The following is a 24,947-nucleotide window of genomic DNA, read 5'->3' as shown; positions in this document are numbered from 1 at the left end:
AAAAAAGATAATGCTTAGGCTCTTTTCCCATTTATAGTATAATATGTGGCTATTGACAAACTTTTATATTCAACTCCTATACACAGATATATACAGTCCTCAGGTTCAACCACTCCTAGGTTTGTACAGAGACAGAAATGTACCATATATAGTTTCTGTATTGTAAAAAGATCACTATGAACAATAGATATTTGTGTGATCCAAATCATATCAACACACAGATTTCTGTAACTCAAATACTTACATATTATGTGACAATTAATAAACAGGCCTGCACTTTACTGGAAGTAAATCCTAAAGATGGACTGTGTTTTTAATGTATTTTCACTTGAGATGGTTTCTTGTTGCCATTCTGATGCAGTGACAGTTTTATGCACAATGCTCTATTATTTTCTCTGACCCCACCATGCTACAGAGCCTATACAATCCAAACCCAGTGTTCTAGATTACATGGGGTTTTAGGAAGAATTAAAAACTACTCTGAAAAAAATTTTCAGAGCTTGTCTGTCAGGTTTGTTTATCACTATGGATGATAGAACCAAGTCACTTCTCAGAGCAACCCATAACCAAAAAAGTACTCAGACGTGGAGTATCCAGGCACAGATTAAAATAAAAATGCCTAAAATAGTTGAAAACAAGAAGCATTGAAATCTGCACAGATTTTTAAATTCTGGCCTAGTTTTAATGAGGAGACTGCTTTTCTGTCTGTAAATAGAGCTTGAGTTTGGAAATCCTGCATGTTCTATCCCCTTCCTGCCCCCCCAGGATTCACAAATGTGTTTTTAGGGATGTTAAAGAACTTGGCCCTGTCTCCTTGTTTCAGTGGTTATTTAGGGATTCACTGCAGATCAATTCTTCTAAATGTTGTTTGACCTTGCTGATACTATCTGCCACCATAGCTTCCCATGGTAGTTGCAGAAATTTACTACCCACTGCCTAAAGAAATACTTTTAAAGTCTGATTTAATTCAAATGTTTATTATTTTCTTTGAATATTCCTTATTTTTGTTTTGTATGGGGAATAACAGTTTTGTCATCACCTCATCTACTGCCTTTACAATTCCACAAACCTCAGAAGTGACAGCACTGAAGCTTACCTTTTTGGTAACTTGAATGGTCTGGCTGGCCTGAAAGATGAGAAAAAAGAGAGTAATTGAGAATGCATGAAATATGCACGCACACACCAATTTGTTTAATTATTCTCATACATGAGTAAGAAAATAAATTATAAAAATCAGATATTTTAGGATATGAATTATTTTGAAAGGCTCACAATCATATTCAATTGAGTCTTTGCAAACAAGTAGTTCAGAGAATAATTATAGCCACATACAGCTGGGTTTTCAAAAGTGGAATTTTATGCAGCTGATTTTTGGGATTACTATTCTAGAGGCTTTTCCAATTTTCAACAAGAGACCAAATAAACTAATATGATAAAAATTCAATACTGTTGAAAATCATGACAAAGTTTGCATATGATGGGAACAATCACACCACCATGTTCTGACTGTAATTCACAAAACTTAATAGTTGTCCTTTGTAATTTCATTGCAAAAAATGATTTTGGCCATAAATTCTATCTTGCCATAATACATGAAGTAGAATGACATAGGATACCTCTATAAAGTATTTTTATCTACGTTTTTGTTACTTTAAAATCAAATATAAAGTAGATTATTTTGAGAAGGAGATAGCAAACCCAAGTGAAAATTATTCTTATCTGACACTGTTCAGTGGGCATTTCAATTCCTTAGCTACTGGCACAGTAAGATTCTCATAAATTTCACTTCAAAAAAAGCCTTCAAGAAGAATCTGCAAATAATTTCAAGAATGTGACATAAAATCACTCTGAAGCTGTAACCATATAACGGCTTCAGTTAAGTTATGGGTTTGTTTTACCACCAAGGACACATTTAATATTATTTTAAAAAGTACAGAAATCACTGAGTTAAGAAGCAGGTACTTGCATAAAATAGATCACTTAATAACATCACACTGAGGTTGCAAAAGCATAGATTTATATATTTGCACACACTGATAAACAGTTCAAACTTCAGACTCCTCAGAGATTTTCAGAAAAACTTAATCCACTACATAGAAATGAAATTTGCTGTTTTTCAAAGCAGTAAGAACAAGGAACCACACAAGGAAGTTGGAGAAAAGCAGAATAACCAACCTGAAGTTGCAGAGTAACTCAAGGATTAAGCAAAGGTACAAAGATTCTTGGTTGAATGCAGCCACAAAAGATTAAATTGAAGAAGTGTCACCAACTTCTGACTAGGTGCACAAATCTGATTTCCAGAGGTACAGAACATACCCGGTTTTCCAATTGATGTTTAAAAGCTGCTGGTGGCACTACAACAGACTCACCAGCATCCAGAATGTAGAGAAACCCAACTGAAGTGAGTTCTGAAGTTACTTTGAACAGTAAATTCCTCGAGGCTGAATAGAAGTTGTGGCAGGCTTGGGCAACTGCTTGTTGTCTGATCTACAGCCTCAACCACAAAACCAACTCTTCCCAACTTAGGTCAGACTGGAGGATCAGAAACCAGGTACTGAAGTCAGAATTCACTCAGCTTGAATCTGAAGTGAGCAGTAACAGGACTCTGGATGAAGAAAAATGCTTAGACAGTCCCTTTCCCGTTCATGACCTTGCACCAAGGCAGAGCACACACACACTGAATGTACCTTCACAATTGTATGGAAAAGGCAGCAAAGCCACAGTGTTGGGAATAACGATTTTTTTAACTGCAGCACAGACTCCTGAGTTTGATGAGAGACAAATATAAACAGACATATTTACTGTTAGTAAGGTGATTCAAACACTAATTTCTAGCTTCCATTTGTAAAGATCTGAATTTCCATATACATTCAGTCACTTGGTTTTGTCTGTGCCATAATGGGTTCTGCCATGAGTAATAGTATCAGACACTGCTTTGGCACAAGCAGAGCCACCCAACAATCATTGACACAAGCTTTGTATTTATGATGACTTGTATAAAGGTTTCTATGACAATTCCAGTTTATATTAGCAGATAAAATGGTTTTCTTCTGCATGGGGGCTACTTTAAAATTGAATTTGCCTAATTTGGTTTACACAAAGTGAGTAAAATACCAACACAGTCATTCCTCATCATCCCCCAGTCCCCATCAAAACCAAACTACATTTCCCTCTGTTTCCTCCACCTGCAAAATATATTCAGGGCTGAACAAATGATGATGATTAAGTTCTTCAAAGTTAGGGAGGGTTAAAGGTCACACCTGCTGTCAAACTGTTTTGTTTTGAAAAGCATGCATTGAAAAAACCTGGGTACACTTGGGTGAATTCCAGCAGTGTAACCAATCCCTTGCAGCTGTTGTGATGACTCTATTATATTGGTCAATAGGAAAAGTTATCCCTGAAAACTATGCCCTAAAATTCTTTAGTTATGCTCTAAAATACAGAAATGCATGGCAAAACCAGATCTTTCCCACTTAATTAATGTTGCTGTATCTAATTTTTGAAGTATTATACTTTCATTGAGACAGTTTAAATAACACCATCAGCCTCCAAAAAAAAGTGTGGACAAAAGAGTTCTCATCAGTTTTCATGAGAAAGAAGTGGTGAATTCCACTCTTTTGCTGGGACAAAAGCCAAGTTGATCCGTGTATTAAATTACCTTTGTACTCAGTTCTCACAAGTCTGATAGCAGAAAGTGACAATCACAGTTGCTGGTGACAAGACCAGCACAACCAAGTTACTGCTCAAACTGCAGTCACCGATAAAAATCTAATAAATACTTTGCACCAAGAGGGGAAAAGGGAAAGAGGAAGAAAAGGACAGGCTCTGTTCTAGCACCATTTACTGGGCATGTCAGCCCCTGCTCAACACAAGCTTTGCTTCATTCTGTCTTTTCCTAGTGGCAAGTTTTGTCTGAACATCACACAATTAAGAAATACATAAAGAGAAATAGATTGGTTAGAACCCCCAGATGTTTCTCAGTATGAAATGTATTTTGGATGCCCAGCCTGCTTCTGTCAACATGCTGAAAAGGAGGAATGGTATCTTTAAAAAGGGCTGCTGTAATACCAGCAAGTTTACTCTAGGAAATAATTGAGTATCAAGAGGATTTGATCAGCTTTGGCTACTATAGCTCTGATTATTCACCTTTCCAGCCTAAATAAGCACTTAACCTCAGTGCTTCTACCAGTATTTTGAATAGTGAGGTAGTAGAAATCATTTGTTTCTTTGTGTACAAACCTACTCAAAGAGGGGCAGTTCACAGGTATAAAAAATGTGATTGCTTTAACTATTTTTCAGTCTGAGAAAGAAAATGACCAATGCTTGAGCTTCCTGGAGGGGAACATGCTGTGCCACATGGCAACATCCTGACTTTGGGTTCCCAGAGAAGCCAAATCCTCCTTTTGATTACAGCATTGAATGAGTTTTCTCATGGAAGTTAACAGGGTACATCAGAGAGAGGAGTTTGGTCCTAATTTCAATTATCACACTGGAAAACAAGCCTTTGAAAATCCTATGTATTATTAAATTTAGTTCACAACCTTCATGTCATTTGGACATCACGCAGCACAAGGCAATATTTAAAAACATGTTACTCAGCATGGGACTTAATAATAACACTATGGCTGATTTACTTAAAATGCATTAATCTAATGCATTTCAGGGAAATATAAACCTGAATGTGTCAGAGGACAATAAAAGTATCTAGATATTCCAAGGCATTCTTTTTCAGGCTTTCTTCATCAGTTGTGAGGAAAGTACCAATGCAAGCAACCCCTTGGCCTCACACCCCAAGGAATCAATGCTTCCTGCTTCCTTAGTGGGTGCAAGAAATCCTGCAGAATGTAGCCATGAAACAGAAAATTAGGAAAACAGGCTGTGTTTTGAAGCATACTTTGAAGAGTTTTCTAGCTGTTGTAGACACTGAAGCTGAAGCACCCAGCATTTAAAAAAAGTCTTAAAACGGCAGCTATCAATAACCTAAAAGGTTGGAATTTATATGAATATGATTTTAAATAGGGAATTCCTGCTTACACAGACAGTAATGTCAGTTGGGGCTTTTTTTGAGTCAGTTAAAAAGCATCAAAACATTCCAAATCATAGCTTTGTACTAACTTATCCAAACATTACTTAATATTCCTATTACAATTCCCGATATTGCCCTGGTTCAACATTTGACTTCTGATTTATGCCATTTCACTTAGTTGCAATTATTGTCTATTTCACCATGAGCAGATGTTGAGACTGGAACTTGGATATAGAAGGGCTTTTCCTCTTTTATTCCATGGAGGAACAAGCCAGTTAGACTTTAAGCTCAAATTAATGCCTACCAGCCTGACATGGGGCAGCACAAAGGCATTGCCTGTGATTGTTGTGCCCTATTTTTAGGTGTAAGGAAACAACAAACAATATCTGAGATGGAAGGAACCCATCAGGATCACTGAAGTCCAACTTCTGGCCCTACACAGGGCAACATTCATTGTGCACTCTTGCTTTTCACTTAAAAATCACTGGAGGCAAAAATGATACATTGCAATAAATAGCTGTATTTACTGAAAAAAAAAAAAAAAAAAAGACTCTCCTGTCCAAGGATTATGAGGTGTTTAACCTCAATGCTTTACTTTGCCAGAGGGAAACTATTCCCTTTGTTGGCAGATCTGGTTACCAGAAGTGATAAAACATAGCTTTTGGTCATTATTATACTCCTGGATAAGCTAAATCCCTGCAGGATAGAATGAGATATGCATCACATTGTATATTCTCCATCAGAGCATACAATACATACTAAATCCCTTCACAGGACGAAAATCCTCGTGTTTTCAGAATGTCATTGACCCAAGGGAACAATTTGAATTGCTCCTAAATATCAAGTTAGCTTTTGCTCTTATATCAGATATAACACCTATGTGCTTTATCATTTTAACAATCACTCACACAACAATTCCAACAGATTAAGTTGCCAAAAAAGTCTTTATAAGCCTCCCAATTTAATTTTTTTGCTATGATGAGCAGTTTTCCATTATTTTAATCATGAAGTCTATCTAGATGCTTTTTTAACATGCAGTGTTCATTGTATTTGTTTGCACTTAGCTTTACTTGTTTACACCTCTAAGGAATAGGACAACTCACAGCAAAACAATGTTATAGAGGAAACAGAGAACTCCATTTTCTGTCAAGTTGCTTTTTTAAGGTTTTATTAAAATCAAGAAGAATGCAACTAATTTGCATGGGTTTTTTCCCCACATAAAATATCACTGAATAATTCAAAAGGATTTTATATTTTTTAATGTCTAGATTATCAGGGTGAAATGATCTGAAACTAACTGCTATTTCATCCCATTAAAATGAGCAAAATGTCAATGTTGCAGCTTTTCTTAATGTTGTACATATGACTGTTCTTTTGCTTAAAATTAAGCAAAATGCAATTTAGCAAACCAAAAATCAATACGCTATTTGGCAACTGTATTACAGATGTCAATTCACATTTTTACAGTTGAGACATCAAGCTTTAGAAAAGTTCCTATCTGCTTTTCATGTTGTGTTCTTACCTACCTCCTCAATTCCAGCTGAGCATCTGCTCTATTTTCACAGCAAACAGGAGCAAATAAGATGGCATTTCTGTGAGGAAAGCTACTGTAAGGAAGGTGTTAACAGTAAAATCATTGTCTGAGTGATTCTTGTTCTTACTGATTTAAATTCAGCATAGAAGTGTAAGCTTTACTGACCCACAGTATGCCCACTGGATAAAACCCCGTGGAGTGGGACAAATCCTATATACTTAACTAAGCCAGCATTTCAATCACTCCATTTCTGCTATGAAATCAATATTAAACTTCATTAACCTACTCTGCAAAAATAACAGGAAGTTATGACATCTCCCATGGACAAACCTCTGGCTCAAGCCAGAGTACAACAGGGAAATATGTTTCCATCAAGGCACCAGAGATGGGAAAAGGTCACTGCAATCCTATTAACATCCTAAAGGTGTGTCTTTTCATTTGCAAGTTTAGTAACAGTACTGGGAGGAATGTCCTAAAAAGATGGGTTGAGGACTTTGGACTTGTCTGATTTGGAGAAAAGGAAGCTGAGCAGTGACCTCTCTGCTCTCTACAGCTTCTTGAGGCAGGGAAGTGGAGAGGTGATCTCTTCTCCATGGGATCCAGTACTGGGACCTGCAGGAATGGTTCAAAGCTGAGCCAGGGGATGTTTAGACTGGACATTTCTTTATCTAGAAGGTGGTCAAATACCTGACCAGACCTTCTCAGGAAGGTGCTGATGTCCCAGTCCTGTCAGTGCTCAAGAGGCCCCTAACAAGATGCTTTAACTGGGTCAGCCCTGAGTGGCTCAGGCGATCCTTGCAGGTCCCTTCCAACTGAAATAGTTTATTTTATTCTAACCCTGTATAACTCATTATATGCTAAAATTAAAGTGTCTATAAATTTATAACATACAGGTGATTTGAAACTGAAATAATCCTACTATAATCATCTCCAAGGCTGGGGGGATTGTTGGGTTTCCCCCCCTCTTCTTTTCCTCACTGCTCCACATAAGAGCCCAGGATTTACTGACCAAGTCTTGAGTTTAAGGCTCCTTAGAAACCCATTTTTGCAATACTGACTTCTAATAACTTTCCTCTTTCATCTTCAACAACTGACTAAGTATTATCAACCGCTAGGAAAGCTGGCTCTTTTCCTTTATAGCATCTACTTGGTTCACTTTTCTTGAAAAGGAATTAAATCATCTTCTTTGTAGGAAAATCTGAGAGCATATGAAGGAGCCAAGTCATACAGACCCTCCAAACACTTTTCTTGTATTCTTCTTGCCCTAAACCTTTATCCAATGAGCATAGCCACTTTTAAACACTGCTCCAAAACTGTCAATTAGAGGATTGGCATCAAGCATACTCCAACTGGATTCTCCCTGCTTTAAATGGCAAAGTTTATACACAATTTAAAGTATATATTTCTTCAAAAGGTTTAATGGAAGCTATATTTATGTTCCTTAAACTTTTGAAGCACTGAAGGCAGGACCACGTAGAGCACACTGCCTGGCAAATGAAACAAAAGTTCTGAACTATTAAAGAGAATAATAAAAAAAAAGAGCTTAGTAAAATACTACCATGAATCATTATTTGAAAACAAGCCAACAGCTAATTTGGAGCGGACTAATATTATTTCAAGATCCTTCACAAGTCTAAAACCATTAGTCTTTTCTCTTTTTTGGTAATTACAGTGAAATTAATAGATATGTTCTGGGATTTAAATGATGACTAGAGTAGTTTTCAACATTTTTACTGGCAAAAAGTCCCTTCCTAAGAAATATTTTATTTCAAAGCTGTTTTTATTACACTTCCCAGTTGAACGGAGCTAGGCAAGGTCATGGCCACATTTTGTATTTCTCTGACAGACAGGAAATTAATATGATTCAAGGAATCACAACATACACAGAGAAAACCCCCATCTCATGACACCAACAAGAATGAAAATATCCAAGAGTGCCTATTTTTGTGATGGTATCTCTCCACACACACTGAAGTACTTGTTCCTGAAGACTGACATTAAGCACATGGAAGTGTGGCTCTGGAATAGGGAGTCTTGGAGTGTCATAAATCACACCTCAACTGGTACAAGCTTGTGTCTTCCTTCCTGTGCAGATATAAGACTTTGTGATCGTAAGTCACCAGGCGTTCAGTTTTGCTCTCAGAAAACCTCCTTTGGCCAGAGAGCTTTTCTAAAGATAAACTAAAAGCACTTACAGTTTCTCCAAATTATTCATCTAACTATAGGGACAAATAATAGTTTATGTTTCTGCATATTTAATCTCTTGCAGCAAATGAAAATACTGTCACTTAAGCCTTTGTTCTAAATTTAGTCAAATATTTCTCCTCACTGTTGAACTCTTGTTCCAATATCTGTGAATTTAAGTCGTTTAGAATGCCGTAACTTTTAAGTGATATAAAACAAATGCCTATTCAACACAATTAATATATTTCAAAGGATGTAATATGTAAATGCACAAAGAAGGCTCTCTAGCTTTTGCTAGTGCTTATGAAAACTTGTACATATATAATGTAACATTATCTTCTGGATCTCCTGACATGAAATTTGTTTTGTATGCTCAGTAACAAGCAAGCAAAAAAAGGAAATATATACTGAACATTTAAGGTTTCCAGTATTATAGCTAAGACCCCACAAAAGCACTCTAGGCTTGAACAGACTATAAAGCAGATTTAACACAATCAAAGCTGTTCAGCAAAACGTTTGCAGAAGTGCATCCATTTGACAGAACAAACTAAACATCCTACAATCTGGAAATGTAACATAAGAATTGTGAGGCAAGGTATCCTATTAACATGCTAGAAAATATGGGAGAAGTGGCAGAAGTGATGCAAATAAGCTTTTCCAGTTCAGTACATAAATCTATTTATGATTTTACTTGAAAATAATGGAAACACACCCTTATTTGCCAATAGTGAGACTACAGTCTCTGAAATACCAGCAGTGTTTCTACCTATAACTTCCCTTACCTCCATTGATCTGTCAGTAGTACTATCTCATTTCTATTTTGCATTTATAGTCCAGGTTTTAAGAGATTTCTTTACTCAGAAGAATGTCAGTGCAATTTTTGTGTAGGAAACTCAATGCCAAATTGCTCAGGTACCCTCTGTATTTCCCTCTTGCACTGTGTTTTGTTTTTCAAGCACCAATTAAAAGCATGCACATAAGTTATTATTCACTAGGGGATGAAGATAACACTGAAATATCAGAGAGGAAGAACAAGTGATTTTGGAAGGAGTTAGAGACAAACAATGATGGTAACTCATAAAGAGCTTTCTAAAGATGCTGTTGATCATTCTGTGCTTTCCTCCATCAAAAGGAACTCAGAACTTTTATGTAGGAATATGCAAATCTTTCAAAATCCATTTCTTAAAGAGTCATGAAAATCAGGTCATTGGCCATGCATAGTTCAGACTGTTCTTGTTTGTTGTCTGGTATTGTCTTACATTTGAACCTTACTACAATCTCCTGCTAAATTAAAAGTACATGAAAACAGCTATACATCGTCAAAACATTTCAACAAACGGACATCATTTTGGATGTTGTGGGTTTTTTTCTAAGTGTACATGAATGCTCAGCTTTAGAAGTCATCTCAAACCCCAAACCAAGTAGTCCTTTTCCAGAAAGAGCACAGCTGATGCTGGTTTTCCAGTCAATTTAGTACAAAAGAAAGGAGCCGTGTTTTTTTATAGTTTCCCTCCCATTATCAGCTTTACATCTTTTAAGGACAGCAGTTCAAAGGCCCAGCAGATTGCTAGTTAGAAGTGAGATCTGTTCTTCAGGGAAAGCTGAAGGATAAAGGGCATGGGAAATTCATCTTCAAGCACACACAGGACCTGAACTCCCCAAGGAGCAGAACCAGCCAGGCTGGTCCTCAGCTGCACTCAGACCAAAGCACCAAGCACCACCTTCCTATGGCAAAATTGCTTCTTCCAAACAACCTGGAGTCTAGACAAACACTAATGTTTAATTAGTACAATTAAAAAGCCTGCAAAAATCCCCTGGATAGCCCAGAATGTCAGGGTTTTTTTAAGTGCACTTAATACTTTCTTAGCTGTGCTATTTTTAATTTGGTCAGCCACCAAATTATAAATGTAATTTTTATTTGTATTTTGGTTTCTGTGTGTCAGCCCTTTGCTTTCTGTTTCAGAAAGTGCAGCAAGTTGTTTACACAGCCAACAATTCATAGTATTTATCATAGGAAGAGTAAATGAATTAATAAAACCAGAATAAAACTCTTAAGGTATAAAACACTCAGATCACACAAAATGAAAATAAAAATGTGTGAAAATGAAGACGCACAGCTCAAATTAAACTGACATGAAAAATTATTTCAAAGAAAAAAAAAAAAAAAAAAGTTCATTTGGTCACAGGGAAAACCTACTTTTCCACACATCCTCAACAGAGAATCCCACATTTGGACTCAGATGGATGCATGAGATAGCTTCACATTCCATTTCTTTTTTCTCAACTACATCAAAATCCCAAGTATGCCATTGGGTTGCTAATGCTTCATAATAAGGAGAACTCCTGTTTTGGCATAGAATAAATAGCTTAAATGAGAACAGAGCCAGAATTTGTATTGTTTCAGGAACGCCTGATCTATGGCATGAACCAAAAGATTTGCTATACCCTGAACACTGAATGAAATGATGGTCAAAGTTTTTGCTTTTCAATTGCTAAAGGTTGGCAAAACATTTCAGAAATCCCACTTCCAGAAACCTGACCTAAAGGTTTCTTCTTAAAGATTCCTATGTTCAATCTTCCTAGGAGAAGGCAGAAAGGCTCTTTTATTTATTTTTAAACTATTAAATTCACATGTATTTTGTACAAAAGACATGAATATTTAAAACGCAGGTTGAATAGTATACTATTCATATAAAAAGTGAAAACTAAAATATCTTTTAATGCATCAAATAAAGCAGAAGTTAATAACTTTCAAAATAGGGTAAGTTGTTAAAAAAACTCTGCAAAAAAGATTTTGTGAATACTTCATGTTGCTGAAATTAAGATATTTGAAAATATTTTATACACATGTATATGCAAAATCAGCTCTGCAAGCCACACAGAATGTACTAGATAATCATTATCCTTTTCCTGGAATCAAGCAGGGAACTGTTTCATAACAAAGTCTTGATATTAAGATTGGTATTTAGCAAACATACCCTTGCTTTTTGAAAAAACAGGAGATTTTTTTTTTTCCTGGTTCTAATCTTTATGCCAAATAACTAGAAGGAAAAATCTAAAATGGGTAAGAAGCAGCTGTAGTGTTCCATCCTCACTTCACAGCTTTTTCATTTCTACAGAGCTTCACTTTAAAGTATTAAATGAAGTGTAACTATTCACGCATGTCTGCAGTACTGTTTGAACAGTGTGTGGCACAGAATTCTGAGACACAGCAGAACCCAGAGTCCCAGAACCATCACATAAATCTGCAATGGCAAAACACTTCAAAAGAAAGTTTAAATCTAACTGAAAGCAAGATGTACAATAAGTCTGGATGTTTTACCAGTTCTGTGACACTGTTTTTTGTATTCTTTAGAATATAAATTGGTCTAAAAAGCAAAAGCTTTGAATCCAGCAATTTAAGTTAACTAAGCTTTAGGAGCTAAAACCTCCAAAGTAGGCTGGTGGGGATGAGGAGCAATTCTTAAATTTTAGCCAAAGTAAGGATTCTGTGGGGCTTTAAACAGATTTTATTTTCCTCTTCCAGCTTGAGATGATTGCGTGATCATGGAGATCATCCCACATATCCTTTCAGCCTGGCTTTTTTTTATCACAGATAATTCAGATGTTTTTCAGAGCAGTTTTCCTTACTTGCCTGCTTTAGTCAAAAGCATTAACAGTATAGTCTAAAAAAGTAAATAACAGTGGGTGAAACAAAGCAGGCTCACCCTGAGCCAAGAGTGCTTGTTTGAATTTATTGGTTTTGATACTGTGAAAGTGCAAGCACTGCACACACTGACAATCTGGAGCATTCTCCTTAGCAGCATCACCAGCAGTTCTGTCACAGCTCCCTGACCTCTTCTGTCCTACCTTTTGCCTCTGAGTCCACAGACCTAAGCTTTCTAAATTTTACCACCAAAGAGTTTCCAGCAGAGTTGACATCAAGATTAACAAGCACACAGGTAGCTTGTTAAACATTGGTGTTTTCCGACTAAAGACTTCTCATAAATGTCTGAAGGAAGCAATCCAGCCTGGTACCAGAAATACCACCACTGTTATTCCATGCCTTCCACAACCCTGAGAGGACTTCCTGAATGATCTCTGCACATCCTTCCTCTGCTGCTCCTATTGACACGCATGCCTTCCTATATGAAGAAGAGGTTTCGAAAAATACCAGGAAAGACTGTAAGAGTTTTCTGGCTTTTTTAAAATGGTAGTATTCAGCTCTCCTAGAGAACTATGCAACTGTTCACTATCTATTTTATCCTCCTTTCATCCCACTAAGCTTGCTACTGGGCTGCACAGTTTTACTTTTCCCTGGGGACTCCTAACTCGGTGCTTCCAGTCCTTATGGATCTATCTTCATGCTTCTTTCACAGCCTTGCTTGGTTGGTTTTCCCCATTTCTACCCCACCCTGTTGAAGGCTGCTGATGACTGCAGAAGCAGGTGGCAGCAACTACATATCTTCCAGTAGGTCTAAGCCCCCAAGTTTCTTGAGATGCCTAAGTGCATTCCAACAAAAAGAGATACTTCAGCATGAGCTCTCCAAAGTGGCAGGGTAAGGGAACAAAAAGTCATCCAACAGTACTGAAGAGAATTAAATGTGACATGCTTGTACACAGGAAAATTTAGAAATTGTTAGAAAGCAAATCAAACCCCCAGAAAACTGCATTGTGATATGGAGAGATGGCTAGAATTTCCCAAGGAGTGTTTGTGTGGTCGAGATATTATGGCCTTATGGCCACTGAAAAAAAAAAGAGTTATGAACACGTTTACATGAGCTACTTCTTAAATATGTGCACAAAATAACACAAGAAACTTTACTCAAGATCTTCCAACCTCAGAAAAACATCTAAAAATCATCAGAATCATTATGACCAAATGTTAACCTCTTTTACCTACTCTTACAATAGAATTTTTTACCACAATCAGGCTGCAAAACACCAACGACTTAAAAATATTTTCTTTTATGCTACAGAACATTTTCACCAACCTAAAAAATTTAGCAGTTGTCCAGACTCTCAAGATGCAGGGGATAGATGACGTTTCCATGTAATTTATTTAAACTTCAAAGCTGAACCCTCTACAAAATTCCATATCCAGCCAACTTTAAGAGGACAGGACAAGTGTGGCATTATTTCAATCTGTCTTTACTCACTTCAATCTGCAATGATATACCAGAGCCACATTCCTTTAATATTAGGTCACTGACAAATGTTAAGCCTTGGGCTTCAAAACCTGACAAAACCTGTTGTGCTGAAACAATTGGTTACCTGCCCAGAGCTGTAAGCATCAGTGATACAGTCTGCAAAGAGTGCTCACCCTCCTCTATCTAATCACAACTTTTCTCCCTTCTTAAAATTATAACAATATCTGAATTCATTTTTTAAAAATAGAAATAAGCTAAATTAAACCTAGTTTAACTACATACTGAATTTAACTAATGTATGGTACGAGAACCTGCATTTTAAATAACCCTGTTAAAACATGCACATTTCATAAAGCTGGATGATTTCCAATGAACCTTGTAATAAAAATACCTGGAGAAGAAGCTGCTGTGCAGATTATAAGCTCAAACTGCAATAAAATTAAGAGTGTTGAACAATGATCACATTGAAATATCACACACCTAAGTGTTACTCTTCTGCTTACAGGAAGTGACCCGAGCACATAAAAAATAAATACAAATTTATCACCTCTCCTTTTTAGCACTGCCTTGGAGCTACAAATGAGGCAGTTTGCTTCTTCCACACTGCACATCCATCCACCTGCAAGGCTGCATCCAGTTGCTCCCAGTTTTTACCATCTCCCAACATGTTTACATTGACAGTGGCCTCTCCGGGTGACAACTTCACAATGCAATGACAGACTATGGTATTTAGACACATCTTGTTGAGTATGAAGAGAGAAAAGAAGTCTTTGGTTCCATGCTACGTGATAGTCAGATCAGTATACACTGTTCATTAATGCAGCCATGGGCAGTTTACAGAGTGAAAAGGCATGGAAGCAATCCAGCCATCATGTGATAGGGATAAGCAGGGTATGCTAACAGATAGAGCTGGTTAAATAAGTATAGGTGCTTTAAAGATTGGATTGCATCTTTGTTTTGACTGCTAGCAATAAGAGAAACCATTTATCATAAATCATTATTCATAATTTCTGTACATTTTTGTAGAAGTGTATGGTATGGCGACGAACATGAAAAACCAGTGTCTTGGCTCAAGAGCCCAATCAGAGCAGTTCAAATAGTTTTTGTATCTGTGAAGCATGACAGAAAACATTATTTTATCATATCCAGAAGAATTTTATTTCTAGACTACAACCAGAAACCCAGACTATGGATGGCATTTGTTCCGTTCCTCATGCCTATGGAATACAGATGAAGTTTAACAACCCCGCTGCACAGGGACAAAAACAATGAAATCAGTGCAACCATTCTGACAGTTTGAAAAGTACAACTGATCCTACAATAGTTCAGCTTCCTGCATACCTTTGCATACAAAATTATACAACATCTTTGCTTGACATTTAAACAAGTATGGGGTGGAAAAAAACATATCTGATTGTAAGCAGATCTGACAACTAAGTTTTTTTCCATTTGTAAGTGGAATAACCGGCAGAAAAAAGTTGATTTGTGCTCTGTATTATCATCCCTATTTTCATTTGCTTTTACCTTACAAGAAAAAAAGCTTTATTCACTTTGAGTTTTTCCACATTACATGTTTTTCCCAGTCTGGTATTTTTAGGAGTTTAAAATTAGCTCATATATTTCATCAAGACGAAAGCATTGTAACTGAGAAACACTTATAGCTCCAAGTTCTTGAATAAGTGTGCAGATGTTGGAGAACAGGAAAGAAGGGTAGTTTTCAATGCTCCCATGAAAATCCATCCCTTTTAGCCCAAATGCAACTCAGAAAAAAAATAATAACCTTGCTTAAAAGCTTCAAAGAGTCTTCCTTTAATGGGAATTTGCCACACAATTTTGAAGTTTAACAGATAACCTACACTGAAAAGACATGAGGGCAACCCACTGAACCAGCTGACCTGACAAAGAAAAAACACCCTGTACATTTGAGAATAGAATTGTTAAAAGTATTTTTCAATGCATCTTTTTAAGGAAATATGTGTTTTGATTGGACTATGCAGACATACCCGATCTTTCAGTGTATTCTTAGCTATTTCTGTACTGGTTTGTTTTACACAATAGAGGTGTACCCTTTGTCTTCTAAAAGAGTTAATGAGCTTCCAAACAATCCCCAAGAAGAAAGAAAAAAACCCAGTGGTTTTTTCCTCCCAAGAAAGAACTAATTCACTTCAGGAATATTCTTCGAGCCCAGCAAAACGAATCTCCTGACTTTGTTTCTTCTGGAAATAACTTGGTAACGCATCGAAAATTCATCTGTAAAATCAGTAGGAAAGAAATTTGGTTCATCTTCCTTTCAGGTCTTCTGCTTTTGTAAGAAAACAAAATAGTTCTGGGAAAGATTATCCACCCTGAGAACTAAGAAATAATGCAACCTGCTTACCTTATCCTGGCTATGTGTTGCTGCACAGGCTGATGCTGGAAATGGTCAGGCCACTGATGGTGAAGGCAGAAGGATGGGGAGGGCTGAAGACAGCAGGCAGGCTGATAGACAGGGGTGTGTTTTTGGCAAATAGAGGCTGAGTACTCAGTGTGTGGCTGCATGCAGCACGAGGTCATAGGAGATGGTGCTGAGCTGCCAACCACTGAATGACATTCTTGCTTGCTATTATGGCTACTTAAAGAATGATGGTATGGACAAGGGTGGCAGCACTGCGACAACATCTGCTGAGTTCTTTGGTTGTCTAAAGGCAGAAAGGATGGTTTGATTGTACCATTTAGTTGTAGGCAGCCATTTGGACTTGGTTTTGTTCTTGGAGTTTCCTTGGATGGGAGTTGTTGGACCGTGATGTCGCCATCATTCGCTGCAACAACCCCTGGGCCAGCAGCATTTGACAAGATGCTGCCATTGCTCAGAACCACAGAGTCACTGGTGTTGCTCATAGCCATGCTCCAAGTTCTCAGTGAACACGTGATGCTCCTGAAAAAACAAATAAAGCATAGTTTAGAGAGCTGCACCTCAAAAACAACTTTAGATTAACATGAGTAAAACTCTGTTCTGAGCTTCACCCTTTGCAACACAGGGAAATGGGGAAAGGAGCCATACACACTGCCAGGAATGTTTTAAAGAACTCCAAATTTGTTCAACAAAATGTTAAGAGTGAAGTTATGTCAATTTTCAGTGATTACACCAAGTTATAAGTCAAATTAATAGAGATTTGTCAGTGTCACAGCTAACAAGTAATGGCTGACGTGCACAGAACATCATTGTGCACAAAACTAAGCTATAGACACTATTTATAAAAACAGATTTTGGTATAAATGGTGTCACCATCCACACCTTGCACTGCAATTCACCTGTGTGCTTTGAAAACCTGCAGGAGATGAGCCCACACAATAGAGATTATTTAATAACCAATATTGTGCTTGTTTCAGTAACCTCTTTTCCAATTTCTATTAAAAACAATGCATATTCATGTTTATAAAAAGCATATTTGAATAAATCAAGCCATTTCAGCAGACATATCAAATTTTCTGAATAGTAGATTAGGTCTTTAGCAGAAGCTCAAAATGAACTGTTATAAATACTAAAAAGATAGAATACAACATCAAGTTTTTCCCAAGTTGACAAAAAAATAATCCCAGGATTGAATTACTGCTGATTGAGAAGCTCTTGCTTCTCAGCGACATATACTCTAAAGGCAGTGCATAATATAACGCATAGTAAATAAAGGATATTAAAAGATTTTCTCCTAAGTTTTTTCAGACAATATGTATTCACATCATAGAAGTGACCACAGCTTAAGATCAAAACATGTGTGAGGTGCTTACAGCAGTTTTCTCCATCTTAACTATAACTTTGTTTTAATAAGATAAAAAGGTAAATTGGAGATCATTATTTTGATAAATAACATGAAAGGTCAAACACCACACTCAGTAAGAGTTTGCTACCCAATTTACATGAGCCTGGGGGAGGGAGGAGGGAAAAGAGCATGAAAAACACTAATTATGTGCTACTTAGAAGAATAAATCAACACTTGCTAAAAAACCAGAATCGGTTAATTACAACTGCTTTGACTTTTTAATACCGAATTGAATTAACAGCATTGCAAGTCCAAATTGCAAGGCTTGCATTACAGTCACTGAACTTTGCAGAGAGACACAACATACATAGATTAAGGCAGATAAGCAAGGAAGTTTCTAACTCATTTTCTTCCCTGATACCTTTGCTGAGTGCTCAGCGAGCTAAGCCTGCCCAGCCAGCTGAGCTATTTAATTGCCTGAATGCTAATTCTGAGCAAAGTGCTTTGCCGACTGGAATGCTCCCCCTGGCAGCCCCCCGCGAAGCATCTCCCTGAGACAGAGCTAAATCCTCCACTTCTGAAACCAAAATTAATCCTCTGCTATTTGTTCTAGATCATGTGCAGAGCCAGATGCCCTGGGAAATCACTTTCATTTAGATACCCACTCAGAACAGGAGAATATGCTGCTTGACAAGCAAAATTTTCCAGCCTTCAATTCCACACATTCCTGCTGGGTACCCCTTCCCCTGGCCCAGGAAAGCCAAGCCCAAGGAGGACTTTCTGCTGAGCACAGAGAACAAATTCAAGGGGCTGGCTAAACTTCAGTTTGGTCTGAAGAGATATATTAGTTATGTGAAATTCCACTGGCTTTCAGCAGTCTGGTTTTCTCTCGCACTGCAGGCAATGTCGAACCTCAGTGGACACAGTGAGAGCTGGACATCGAGGCAGAGAAAGCTCCTCTCCAGGTGTCTGGCAGCATTTTTGGAATTTCTGGCTGCCTATTTTTACATTCACTCACATAAGAGAGATGTTGCACAGTGATGCTGTTCCATTTGTTTCTAAGTTGGATCCATCTATATTATTCCACTTGAAACTGCTGTACACTGATCAAAGTTACTGTTTACTGTAATAACTGAACAGAAGGGACAGGGAGACTGCAAACATCTGCTATTTCAGGAAGACAGACACACATCCTTTTGCTTTAAACGCAGGACACTTGCAACATTAATTTTTAGTAGCTGTTTTCAACCACTTCATGAAGGAAACCACACATCTCTGTGCCAAACACAGATACCCAATCTCGTGCCTGAAGCAGCTGGGCAGCCCCAGCACAGACACACGGGCTTGGCCCCTCAGTGTATCTGTGCCCCTTGGAACACTCACACAGAAATTGTAACTTCTGTCCAGACAGCTCAGCAGCCTCCATTAAATATGATATTATCAAAGATAAATGCTTTCTTTTCCACAGATGTAATAGCTACCTGTGTACCTTTTGTTTAGAAATGCTTTAGAACTACTAAATTTGAAGAAAAGATAATCTGTACCACAACATATAATTCTGCCTTTGTTCTCGTGTAACAAGCAATTCATGAACCCTTTGAAACATTAAAATTTTAACAGGTAGAACCAATTCATTCTTTTTTTCTAAGCCTTGAGGAACTCTTGAGCTCTGTTCATTTTTATGGAGTCTTTTAGAGAGGCAGTGGAAGCACCTGCTTGCCTTGAAGTTCTTTCAATAACACATTAAAGCAACACTACTTTGCATGCTAAGGTAGCCATCTGATTAAATATTTTATTCAGTCACAGCTATGAAGAACTGGAACTCAAAACAATTCTCTACAATGTGAGCTGGGCTGTACATTTTCATTTGGTTTGGTAACTTTTCTATTTTGAGTCACTGACTTTGACCAGGCTAATGTCATCTGAGTTTTGTTTCATTCATTTCTGAGGGGATTAAAAATTCCCTACTACAGTACTTCATTTGTGTCCCTCTCTACAGAAGTGGCTGTAAATCCACTGACAGCAAAACTTCACCTGCAGCTGTCACGCCAAAAAAATATTTGTACATTATGTTCTTAACTCTACACTGCATTTTGTCTCCTGTGCCATAACTGCAGTGACTGGGAACTTAGAGAGATGCAACAATGGCCCAATGAAATAGTTAAGTGAAAGTTTTTTTCTTTAGAGGATGAATAAGTAAGCCAATTAAGATGTGACAAGTAAAAGCATAGTAAGGTTTTTAATATGACATGGGATGGGAAATCTAAGAACATGCTGACCATTAAAAAAAAATCTAAAAATAGAAATCCTTGAAAATTTAGTCTTTGAGAATTCTGAATTCTTACTATGTTGAAGTTTATTTTTGCTGCACTCCTCAGACTGCTTTAGGACCTGGCATTCTCAGTTAGAGTGGGTGTTTCAGACTTCTAAAAATTTACACCTGAAAGCTTTGAAGCAGTGGACAGGTAGTCTGAAAAATGAGGTGGTAGAAAATACAGGTTCTAATGCAGACAGCCCTACTTAACAGAAGATTAAATACAATTAGAAAAAGTGTTAATCTACATGTTTACTACATCCCACGTCTCTAGCTGGACACAAGGTATTTTAAACAAGATCATCTCTTTAGAAATTATGCCAGCTGGACAGCTAAGGCAAGAAAACCAGAATTGTCTTTCATTACTGCACTCTTGATAGCAGTAACTGCTCAGAAAGGACTTGAGCCATGCAGTTCAAAACAACTCTTGGAAGAGCATCATATCTGGAATGTACCATGCAGCGACGTTCCTTCATAACAGTTTTATGGAGTAATCCATCTATTATTTGTGGAGCTAACAGTGAACACAGCTCACCCAGCAGACAAGCACTGCAAGCCCTTCAGGAAATAAAGTAATGCTGTACCACACAAACTACGTGGGACTGGTGCTCCCCAACGAGCATGTTCTTTTAAAACTTGGATTAAGTTCACCTGTTCCTTTGGCTGAAATTGAAATAAATTTTTCCTTGATTTAAGTTTCTTAAAAAGAAGAAATACAACCAAAAAACCCCGACCAGACTTAAAAAAACATTGGTTCAACAAATCCCATCTGGACTCAGAATGCCTGCAATTGGGAATGATAGAAGTGCAAATCCAAGAGGGAATGATGTAGTGGAAATTTAATATAACCTAATACATTAGTACAGATAATTTATAGATTTTTAGAAGACAACAGAGAACAGCCAAGTGCTGAGAGTTGTTTTAACCATATAAGAAAAAAATACCCCAAATCTGCAACTTGCAGAAAACAAAAACTAAACTGTTGTAAGACTATAGATTTTTCATTTAAAGTAGGACAAAATTCAAATTTCATTTCAAAGTTATCTAAAGCTTTTTGGCTGTAGTCAGCATTGCACCACTCAGCCAGCTGAACCAGCCTAGGCTTTATGGACTTTGCAGACCTGTCAGCTACAAAACATCATAGTTCTGAGATAAACATGATGTGCAAAGTAACAAAAACATTTTTTCATGTTAAAATTCATTTAAAACAGCTGGACTCTAGAAGCAGTGTATTTCTAAAATAAGCAACATTTAACAATCCCAGTACTACCTGGTAAGGCTCCTTCCATATGAAGCACCATAATGGCCTTGCAGTCTTTTAAGATGCTTAAATTTTCCACAATGTGGCCAATAGTCTTACAGTCTGTAAACTCAGTTAAATCCTCTCCAGCCTTCGTCTGCTGTGCCAGCCAGTGCACAGCCACTCTAAAGGAGGGTTTGCTCCTCCTTCACATTACCAGAATTCTTTCTGTCTTTGCTTTTTCTCAGTGCTCCGAGAAGTAACAGGTGGTGCCTGGTGTTTTGATACTGGGCTTCATGGGAGATGTCTACTTATCTATCACTGCAATGGTCTTTAGCAAGTCAAACTGCTTTTTAATGTTTTATGGTTGTTGATCTCCATCTTGGCTCCCAGCTAGACATTTTTTAAATTCTCCAGCTCTTACTCCAATGCTATCATATGTGGTGCTTGGTTTCTCTCAATACCTCGATTCTTGCTCTTCCATATCAGCTGTTAACCCCTACCTCTTCCCTGAAAAGCTTTCTCTGTACAAAATACAGGCACTTCCCAGAACAAGGTATCCCTGTGCTCTCCTTTTTTCCCCCCAGGTATTTCAAGTACATTAAATATAAGCATTTCAGCTTCAGAAAGCCTCAAATTCTCATTTCATCAATGAGCAAGCTTACCTGATATATTTATTAATGCAGCCATTTCACTTTGAGAATTGGTACAACGCAGCTCCTATTTTTGAGAAATGCCACTATGGTCAGTGTGTTTTCGGCACAGTCCCATATTCTCAACTACTGTCATCCTATTAACAAGCAGATTTCCAGCAATCTAAGTACTTGTTTCATGAGGCAGTAGTTAGCAGACAATTATGAAGCAGAAGAGGTTTGTAAAGGGGAAATTTTCCCTTCTCCAAGTGATCTGAGAGCCAGCTGTCCCTGCCATCCCCCTCTACAGCCTTCCAGGCTTAGAAGCTGTCCTGTCCTGAGCCTGAGACTCCATGAGTTCATTTCCTGTGTCGCAGGCTGGCTCGGGAACCGCAATGCCTGTGACAGGGAGTTTCCAGATGTCACCATGCCAGCACCACAGCTCATGGACAGATGGGCACACTGGCAACCAGAGCTGCTGAGCTGGCACAGGAACAGCGACAGCTATGGGCTGAGTGAGCTGGGAAAGACTGCAAAGGATGGGAAAACTAGGGCTCTTCAGACCCTCAGAAACAGATTTTGCTTTGCTTTTAAGCTAAAGTTACTTCTCCTCTGAGCAAAACAACAGCAGACCATTTCCAGAAATCATTTGCAGGTCTTTGACTACAGAAATTGATGGCAGTGCTTTAACTATAAAGTATTTTCAAAGTCAAAATTTACAATAGATATAATTAGACTATAGATAGAAGCAACAACAAGGAGCTCTGAATTCTCTTCCAGAAGTTTTGTGTGATTCTAAAGTTTCAACTGAAAAAAGAAAGAAAAAAAAAAGCATATCTATGTAGGGAAAATAGAAGAAAATGTATTAAAGTCCAAAAAGCTTCAAATACTCTGAGTTTTGGAATGAGATACAGCTACAAGCAGAAATTATTGGAACCACACTACTTCAAGAAAAAAAGTGCATAGTTCTGGAAAGCAGGTGTACACTTCAGCATAGTGTAACAGCCCAGAAAGCTGTTAAAAAAAACCCCAAACATTGCTTACAACTGCCACACTGTCATCACACTAAATCTTATTTACACAACTTACTGACTTGCCATTACCATGTGAAAGACTTGAAAGTTTTTGTACTTGCAAATATTCTGATCCAAAATAGCTTTAATCCTGCTTACACAGAACAGGAAGAAACCAAAATATGTCTCTTTCTTGCTGTAAGAAGAGTTATTTGCATTGAAAGCTCCGCAGGTTTTTACTTCATCATGCTGTGGGACTAACATTGAAATTATAACAGCTGTACAAAAGCAACACTTTAAGGTACGGCCCCAGCTATACCTACCATCATCCTGGCTATATAAATGTTACGTAAGAGCTTAAGAAACTTCTCCACCATCTGTTTAGAATCACTTTTTTTTTCCTGTCCAAATTTAAAGGCTATATTTGAACACAGTAACATAGTAACAAGGATTGTTACTAATATTAACATTTTTCTTCCTATTTTAATAGGAAGAAAATAATCTCCCTCTACAGTACATTAAAAAAGGCAAAGACTCAGTGATACAGGGCACATCAGGCAGGTATACACTGGCAGTCACACCTATTTGATAAACACAGAGCTTTCTTTGCACTTGGCTACAGGAAACACAGCAAAGCACTTTTACATTATCAGTCCAGCAATAATTTTCTTTGAAAGTTAAACATGAAAGTTGGTGGGTTTTTTTCCCCCCGCTTCATTTCCCAAGCGTGAGTGGGTTTAAAGTCTCCCATTCGCTGAGCCGTGCTCTGAAGGTCAAATGATAAACCTCGTACAGCACTTTTATCACAGCGCATCTGCCTAAAAGCCGCATCTCCAGTTGGGGAGAGGGTTTGCTTTCTCACCAGGCTCTTCAGCGCTGCCAGGGTCCTGTACTAAACTCTCCGGCATTTCTACCCAGCTGAAAAGCCTGTGACAATCCCAGGAGCCCACTTGCATTACAAAGTAATAAACGCACTGAGATAAATCTCTGAACGCACGGCCAGGTCCGAAGCGACCCAACGGGATGCAGTTCTCGCCACTCACCAGCCGCAGATCGGGGCAGACGGGCAGGAAGGAGGCGGCAGCCCGGTCTCGATCCAGCAGCTACCGCCCGGCTCCGCTCTCCCCGCAGCCGCTGCTCCGCTCGCCCCAACGCCGGCCCCGAGCGGAGAGCGCCGGGAGCCGCGGCCGCCCCTCCCCGCGGCAGCTCCGGGCTCTGGCGGCGCCCGGCGGCTCCTCCCCGCTCCTGCCCCGCCGCGGGAGCCCCGGGCCGCTCCCCGCTCCCGCGGTCCGGTCGTGGTTGGGGTTCGGGGCCGAGCCGAGCGCTGCCGCTGCCCGGACCCGCGGGCTCCGCGCCAGCCTCTCCACGTGGAGGCGCGAGTGGCGCTGCCCCGGCACAGGGAGAGAGCCGAGGGAGACTGAAAACAGCTCCGCGGCTCGTTCCGAGTGCTTTTCAAACTCACTTCAGCCCTCATTAGCTCCTGGCAAGGGCTCGCCCCCCCAACAAGCTCTTACTTCATCCTCTGGTTGTCAGGACAAATATTGGTGTGTGGATACAAATCTCCAACAGGTCGCCAGCGAACGACAAAATACCTACTGGGATTTAAGGGCCTTTAACCCCACCAGATTTTACAATATTTGCACCCAAAAAAGCTTCTTCTACAAAAAAGTACTTGAGGGCCTGGCAGTTCATTTCTACATGCATCTCTGATAACAAGTTTTTAGAAGACTTTATAAATACAAACATAATTATTACACACTATTAATGCAAAAAACTGAAAATTTCCTGGTTCACAACTCAAAATGAAAAAATAGAGATTATTAAAGTCTGGAGATAGTTAAACCCTAAATTCTAGGTATTAATGTGGGGAACATGGTACTTGATCACTTAGTAGAGTGAGGAGCTTAAAATCCTACCAGAGGAAGTGCTATAAACCATATTCTGTGGTATACCAGAATATCATGTTCAAACTAACTACAAAAGCCCATATGCTCACAAGCCTTGTGTTTTGGGAGCTGACTCCTGGTTTTTCCTCAGCTCTGGGTATCTCAGATACAAACCTCAGAATTGGCATCTTCCTGGGGCAGATGTTGTGAATCAGTCCCTGTAAACCCAAAATAGATGGTGATTTACAGGTG

At 38.4% G+C, this 24,947-nt stretch overlaps 1 protein-coding gene across 3 annotated transcripts in view; it reads right to left on the bottom strand.

Annotated features, from left to right (window-relative positions):
• The window catches only part of DISP1 (dispatched RND transporter family member 1), an 84,935-nt gene that overhangs the window by 14,464 nt on the left and 45,524 nt on the right, over positions 1 to 24,947 (bottom strand). For 2 of the 3 annotated variants that reach the window (XM_030269169.4, XM_072927593.1), the window contains exons 2-3: positions 16,251 to 16,787; positions 1,097 to 1,126 (exon numbers count right to left, since the gene is read on the bottom strand). In XM_030269169.4, coding sequence (XP_030125029.4) covers positions 1,097 to 1,126; positions 16,251 to 16,787 — 567 coding nt within the window. Of the gene's footprint in view, positions 1 to 1,096; positions 1,127 to 16,250; positions 16,788 to 23,852; positions 24,088 to 24,947 lie in introns of those variants that run through there. The other variant, XM_030269171.4, reaches the window with a different exon arrangement.

This window comes from Taeniopygia guttata, chromosome 3 (assembly GCF_048771995.1).
Source record: "Taeniopygia guttata chromosome 3, bTaeGut7.mat, whole genome shotgun sequence".
In the NCBI taxonomy this organism is placed as follows: domain Eukaryota; kingdom Metazoa; phylum Chordata; class Aves; order Passeriformes; family Estrildidae; genus Taeniopygia; species Taeniopygia guttata.
The sequence above is the reverse complement of the archived record's forward strand: the minus strand, read 5'-3'. Positions and strand labels throughout refer to the sequence as shown.